This window comes from Macrosteles quadrilineatus, unplaced genomic scaffold (assembly GCF_028750875.1).
Source record: "Macrosteles quadrilineatus isolate MER2022 unplaced genomic scaffold, UCM_ALF_1.0 Scaffold_5__1_contigs__length_97177068, whole genome shotgun sequence".
NCBI lineage: Eukaryota > Metazoa > Arthropoda > Insecta > Hemiptera > Cicadellidae > Macrosteles > Macrosteles quadrilineatus.
Window position 1 is genome coordinate 1,162,691 of NW_026542598.1, and position 7,697 is coordinate 1,170,387.

General features: G+C 36.3%; 1 protein-coding gene across 1 annotated transcript in view; it reads left to right on the plus strand.

Moving 5' to 3' along the window:
* The window catches only part of LOC128994189 (kinetochore protein NDC80 homolog), a 43,304-nt gene extending 35,842 nt beyond the window's left edge, over positions 1-7,462 (plus strand). Inside the window, exons 18-20 of the mRNA XM_054418561.1 lie at positions 1,970-1,998; positions 3,880-3,942; positions 7,310-7,462. Coding sequence (XP_054274536.1) covers positions 1,970-1,998; positions 3,880-3,942; positions 7,310-7,368 — 151 coding nt within the window. The 3' untranslated portion in view covers positions 7,369-7,462. The remainder of the gene's footprint in view (positions 1-1,969; positions 1,999-3,879; positions 3,943-7,309) is intronic.
* The last annotated feature ends 235 nt before the right edge of the window (positions 7,463-7,697 follow it).

Here is a 7,697-nt window from a genome sequence, read left to right on the forward strand (position 1 = left end):
TCTAACTTTAGCAGTATTTATAGTAACCTAGAAAACAAACTAAAATTACTAAGTAAAGAGCGTACTGTGTAAACTACGATTCCAGCCTGGCACGACAAGCCATTTGATGATGAAACTAACAAGGTTCTTGTATCAGTTAATCACTACGGGGCGGTTCACGAGCTCGGGACTTCATAGTCCGCGACCAGACGTTGGTCCCAGACTATATAAGCCCCAACCAAAAAATGGGTTCACGAGTCAGAGCCTAATGATGTGAAGGCCGGGCCCAGTGTAGGTCGAGACCAAATCCGTAGCGGAGCCTAATGACAGGGATTCGCAGGGAATTTCTGTTGAGACGTTGGTAACAACCAGTAACAACAGTCTGGGAACACATGTGAAGCCACTGCTGCTGACATACGCACTTCCATACAATAGGATGGTCGTGAAAAAAGGTTGAACCAAAACGTCCAAAACGATTATTTTTCTCGTATTTCATTGTCCCAATGCTCGCCTAAGTGTATTGATTTATAAACACAACAATCCACGTTTGTATGAAATCAGATAGGTACCTAATGGAAGTCTTTAGTGAAATATAATTTTCTGTGTGCATTATTATAATTCAATTAAGATGCATGAGATAAAATAACCGGGTATTTATAACCGGATGAATGCCTATTTTGCATAAATGCCCGATAATTTAGGATGGTGATTTTTGGATAGGATAAGTTTTACTAAACTTATTTAAATGGTACAATTAATGAAACTAAAATGTATTTAGAGGTTATTAGATATAAAAATTGTATGTGTGTGCTGGTTTTAATCGTGGCTGTAACCTAAGAATATTATTTCCGTTATTCTTACACTCTTTAATAATCTAACTGTAAAATGTTGAAAATAATATTGTGTAGTTAGCTCGCAATATTATTTATGTTAACAGCTATGGTTTTTAATTTACATTTTGTGCTGTTGCGACTTTTAAAATCAGTTTCATTACAATGCGTTTATATTTAGGAAAACATTGTTTTTTTTTTCTTTGGGCATAGTTTCGAACCGAAAATTTAATTTTTTCTGCTTTCATTACCAAACAAATAGCTACCATGCAAGCTTTACTAACATCCAATAAATCACCAGTTTCTCGATGAAAAGTGCCATCAGCCAAAAATATTAGTGCAACTAATTTTTTTTTTTCATTTTATAATACTGTAATGGATTTTGTTGTCGGGAAATCCATGCCTTGGAGTGAACGCCTCAAATTACTCTTTAAAGGTTTTAATCATGATAACGAGCTGGCCCTAAGCGAGGTAGTGGAGTGATGGTACGTAATTTATTGTTAACATAATACAGTATAGATATTTCATAGTCATATACAATACACACGGCGGCCAATGAGTACAACCACAGAAAACGTACTACTGGTACAACACAAGACAGTGATATTACCGCGAACCGTACTCAACGACTGACGGTTCGCTTGACGTTTCCCACGGCAAAAAACTATTTTTGATAATTATGTTATATAACGATGGTTTAACTGTGGCTGATTAGTTATATTTATATTATACGCATCATTTTGTCGTTAAATTTTAATAGCATGAGGTTTATCAGTAAAAATATCTTTGTTATGATACTACTTTGTTAAGTGCATAATTTATCTGTCGTTTTAAGTTGTTTGATGATTTTTTTCATGTTTTATGAGCCTTTTTACCATTTTTTACATATTTTATAATATGGTGTTGTGGGTAATGAAATTGTTCTTAAGTACTCTAGGTCGATTATTTCCAAATACTCTGTTTTGGTAGAGTTGTTCCAAGTAGGCCCACTCGGTTTTTAACAAGACGAGTAGTTGAGCTCATAAAAGTATTATTTGTATATTTTGTCACTGAATACGTTTACGACTTCTTTTGTTTATTGTTAGGGCAACTATGCAATCTTAAACCCATTTACCATTTTATCTTGGGAACAATAGATTTATAATGGCTTTTGTTTTCAGAAGAAAATTGCCAGAGAACCTAGCTAACAGTAAGTAAACCCATAGATAAAAATACTTACCTACTGGGTGTTGGTTAGTATGTAGCAATAAAAATAAAGTAAGTTTTAGTCAATACATCTTGGTTACAGCTAAGTTGGCACTTGGTCCTGGTGCACCACGGCGTGGTAGTGTAGGCAGGGGGTGGGTGGAAAGTAGTGAAGGCTAAAGGTCGATTCACACACATCAGTCCAGTCACAGTTCCGTTACAGTGCAGTTGCAGTCCAGTTACAGTCCAGTCGCAGTTGCATCCGCAATTTCCCAGTCAATTGTCCGTCAGTTGGTTTCAGTCAGTCTTCCGTCTCTAAAATTCACAGTAATTTATAGTCAAAATTTTAAAGTTATAAACCTATATTCTATCAAATTATCATTGTCCATCTTGTTGATTGTTACAAACAGTACTCAAAGTACAAACGCAACCATTTAAATAACAATAACACTATTTTCTAACCTCAAACAGTTCCGTCAGGCGTCCGAACAATCAAAAAGTATCGTTGGAAAGAAATCTGAAATTGACTGACGGATGCCAGCAGAGTGACTGACGGGACTGCAACGGATGAGTGTAGATAGCGCAATAGAAAATCCATCAAAGAATATTTTTGTTAACTGTGACGTGCCTGAAGTGACTTTACTGTGACGTGCCGTAACTGATGTGTGTGAATCGACCTTAAAGGTGCTGAGTGTGGTAGTGTAGGCAGGGGGTGGGTGGAAAGTAGTGAAGGCTAAAGGTGCTGAGTGTGGTAGTGTAGGCAGGGGGTGGGTGGAAAGTAGTGAAGGCTAAAGGTGCTGAGTGTGGTAGTGTAGGCAGGGGGTGGGTGGAAAGTAGTGAAGGCTAAAGGTGCTGAGTGTGGTAGTGTAGGCAGGGGGTGGGTGGAAAGTAGTGAAGGCTAAAGGTGCTGAGTGTGGTAGTGTAGGCAGGGGGTGGGTGGAAAGTAGTGAAGGCTAAAGGTGCTGAGTGTGGTAGTGTAGGCAGGGGGTGGGTGGAAAGTAGTGAAGGCTAAAGGTGCTGAGTGTGGTAGTGTAGGCAGGGGGTGGGTGGAAAGTAGTGAAGGCTAAAGGTGCTGAGTGTGGTAGTGTAGGCAGGGGGTGGGTGGAAAGTAGTGAAGGCTAAAGGTGCTGAGTGTGGTAGTGTAGGCAGGGGGTGGGTGGAAAGTAGTGAAGGCTAAAGGTGCTGAGTGTGGTAGTGTAGGCAGGGGGTGGGTGGAAAGTAGTGAAGGCTAAAGGTGCTGAGTGTGGTAGTGTAGGCAGGGGGTGGGTGGAAAGTAGTGAAGGCTAAAGGTGCTGAGTGTGGTAGTGTAGGCAGGGGGTGGGTGGAAAGTAGTGAAGGCTAAAGGTGCTGAGTGTGGTAGTGTAGGCAGGGGGTGGGTGGAAAGTAGTGAAGGCTAAATGTGCTGAGTGTGGGAACCCTTTGTGGCAGTTATATTAATGTATCGGAAATCCCAAAATGTTATGGGAAAGGAGGGAAACAGGTCCACGACGTAGGAGGTGATGAAAGAAGTAGTAAAGGCTAGCAGTGCAGAGTTTGGGAACATTTGTATTATATTTATTATATCTATACATTTTTTTCATTTATTGCTTTATTAAAAACCATGAAACATGATTGCTCCGCACAACTGGCTTTCTCTGTTATGAAAGTATTCCTAGTTTAAAATAGTAATAGGCCTATGATTATTTTTTTTTTGTTGCAGAGATAATTCAAATTCGTTTATTCAGAAAAAAAATGCACAAAATAATTGCATTAGCCAAGTCATATGAAAATAGATGATGTTAAGTTTAACCCCTCTACAACAGAAATAACATTCAGACCATAATTTCACAGCTTGGACATAATGGTTGGAACATGGTCATAATATACATAATTCTTATGTTTACAGAGCAGAAAAGAAAGAAGAAACAAAAAGAGCGAAGGCTTAAGAAAGAATGGTTAGCAAAGGAAGGTAAGAAGAGAATACATCTTACTAATATTATAAATGTGAAAGTTTGTGTGTTTGTTTGTTTTTTGTTTGTTTGTTTGAAGTTCAATCACGCATAAACTACTGGACGGATTGTGCTGAAATTTGGCATGATGGTAGCTGCTCACATTCCTGATTAACATATAGGTATATTCTTATCTCAAAAACCTTTCGGGCTCCGCCCCAGTGGCTCTGTAGTTTACCATGTTAACCTTATGAGTATTCATATTTAAAGGGAATTAAAGAATTTAGTCAGCTGTTTCAACTAAAAAAGTTGGTTCTATGTTATGCAAAAGCATTAAAAGTTATAAGATTTACCAACAGGGTTCACCACTATAATTTTTTGCATTTATGAAAACTGACAACAGCTAATTTTAACAAAATATTGTGATACTAGGTGAAACCCGTCGAAATCGACGGTTACTTTCAAGGCTTACGCTAATTCATCTAACTGTGATCAATTGAGTGAAATAATACATATTTTGAGCATTTGGCATTGTTTTTTGATTAAAGAGTAATAAGTGTAAAAACAATAATGATATTAATTGCGATAGTTACCAAGTATGGTTGATCATTCAAAGAATAAAATATTTCCCATACTATACGTCATCGGAGTTATTATTAGTATGTTATCTGGTATCTCTTCCTTTGGAAGAACCTTTAAATAGTATTAAAATCGTATTGGTGGATCTTTAGTAGTCAGTGTAATGCAGATTAATCTATGATTTTATTTGAAAAAAATATATATGTTTGTTGGGAAGACACGTTTTAACTTCAAACGGAGGTATATCCATTACAGTGTAAGTGTGGTTTTTCCTTAGTCATGTCGTGACACTTCAAATCGTACTTCTGTGCCAATGAATAACCCTCTAGCATAGTTTTGAGAAATTGGTTGTGGGATTACTGTCAAATCTAGAATTAATTGATATGGGGGATGTCAGTTGGTTGTCTCAGCCTTATCAATTACATAAAGTTGTCAATATAATCTCGCTACGGAATGTTAGGTGTAGTGGAATATACTTGAAGTGAAGTTGGCTTTTATTCTTGAACTGGGGCATCCACGTTTATATGGTCGTGTGGCTTCATTGGCAACAAATAATGTAAATAAGATAGCAATGTGACATTTCCAAAAAGAAAAAAAATACAGAAAATTGGCTGTTACGTAAATATTGACGTTTACACACATTTTTAATCAACGTATTTTATGAAGGACTAGCTGTAACCCGCGGGCTTTGCCCCGTTTAACTTCTTAATTTTCAAGATGATCTCGTTTGCATGGCTCAATCACGTCCTGGTTGAAGTTCGTTCGCTACGCTCACTCACCTTTAGGTTGGAGCTCGTTCGCTGCGCTCACTTTCCTTCAGGTTAGCTCGTTCGCTACGCTCACTTGCCTCCAGGTTGAAGTTTGTTCGCTACGCTCACTCACCTTTTGGTTGCAAATTAGCTGTTGTCATAAATGTAAAAGAAATAATAGTGCTAGTGCTGCACCCTGTTGGTAATCCTTGTAACTTTAATGCTATTGAACATCATAGAACAGAACCAACTTGTTTAATTGAAACAGCTGTTAAGATTCATTAATTCCATTTCTCATAAGGTTAACATGGGAAACTCCAGAGCCACTGGGGCGGAGCCCGGAAGGATTTTTGGGATAAAAATATGCCTATATGTTAATCGGGAATATGAGCTATCATCATGCCGAATTTCAGCCCGATCCGACCAGTATTTTTTGCGTTTACTTTTCCCATACACATACACACATACAGCAACCACCTCTTTTTTATAATAGTATAGATAGATAGAAGGATGATGTAATCTAGTTTGAAAGAAATATGAATTTTCTGTCATGACAGTAGCTGCTTAAATAATATTTACTCATTGTGATATTTTTAACAGCAAGAATATTGTGTTATTTCCAATAATGATACTAACCCAGTGGGCTACGGTCCGTAATATAGGCCACTGCAAATAATTTGTCAAGATAGATACCATTTTGGGCAAGGTTTCTGTGTTTGGATATTTGTTGATTGACACGGTAAGAGCACAATAAACTTCTGTGTGATGAATTATCTGTGGGAGAAAAATGAGCCGAATTATAAATGCACTTTAAGAGTATCTTTTTTATAGATAGATTAAATGATTTTTGTTGCTGAGCAGCGCTAGTAAACATGCACAACCATTTTCATTAGTCTTAAAACATTCAAAGGCTCTCTTTGAAGAGTTCAAGTTTTTATTTGTATACATTTCTATATTATGTTTTCATTAAGCTAAATGAATACATCGAAGTAACCTCTCTGAAAGGTCTGCAGTATATTGCAGTTTTCCAGCTTAATAACTTTCTAAATCATGCAGATATTTCTACACAAATATTGTAAAATGTTTGTAAAATGTATGACAATAATCTCATGAACCTATGACGATCTGTCTAGAATAATATGATAAAATATAGGCAAAAGTGGTAAAAAAGGCAGTCACCGACCTGTAAAATAGATATAAGAAATAATTGTAAGAGTTACTGTGATAAAAGGATTTTCCACTGATATCGTAATGGAACGTTGTAGTGCAAAACATGACATGATACAGAAGAAAATCAATTTTAAAATCAGAAAATAACATTGCAAATACTTCTTTTGGACAATTCAGTAACTCCCAATAAATGTGTGTTGTTTAAATTACAATATTTAAAAATTAACAGCTGTTTCATTAAAAAGTGTTATCCACATGGCCAAAATATAAACAAATCTGTGGAGGGATCTTTAAAGGCTTCTGGGGCAGAGCCCTAAGGGAATTTACTAAGTTTTTCTTTTGATAAATCATCTACAGACCAAGACCTTTCTTTGGACACCCCTACCATGTTTCTACGCCAAACCGTTCTCTCCCATTAGATTAACATGGGGGAATCTAAATATTTAATTGGAAACTTTGTCTTTACTAATTTGAGAGAACGGCTGGGCTTAGAAACTTGATAGAGGTGTCCAAAGAAAGGTCTTGGTCTGTAGATGAGTCATCAAATTAAAAACGAAGTAAATTCGCTTAGGGCAAAAATAACTAATGTAATATAGGTAATGGAAAAGAGTCTACATAGACCTAAGGGGTCTGTGCGTAGACTCGAGTTGTTAAAACATGGAACATTGGAACATGTGATCACAAGAGTGTGGTGTTTTTGAACAATTATTGGTTACGGAGAAAATACAAAGAATTTTTATTTTAAAATTCCCATTTATTCTTATGGAGAATATTATAAAATATTGTAAGTTTGCTTTCTGATGGATATATTTAGATGGAGACTACAACAGTGACTGTTCATGCTCAGACTGTTGATGCCGTTAGTAACAATACATGCTTATGTTAACAGAACCGTTGGAATATTTTTGTGGATGCCAAATCCAGCTGTTACTCAAGCAGAAGAAGTGACAAGCCCACAAGAAACACAAGAAACACAAGAATGCATCCAAACCAAAAACCTTCAAAGAAGGCCCTGTATTTATAATTCATAATGTTTTTTAATTTTCAGACATATAGTATAATAATATTAGTAAGATATATTTTAATAAAAATTAATACAAAAGCCTAGAACTTTATTTACTCCTTTCCTGATGACGATCACGACACAATGTAGGAGTTCAACGGGAACATTTTGTTGATGTTATTTTTAAATGATTCAAATATCAGGAAGCATATTGGTTTTTTTTAGTATTTAGAAATCTAGAGAATTTTAATAGATTATAAAGAAGTATAACGTT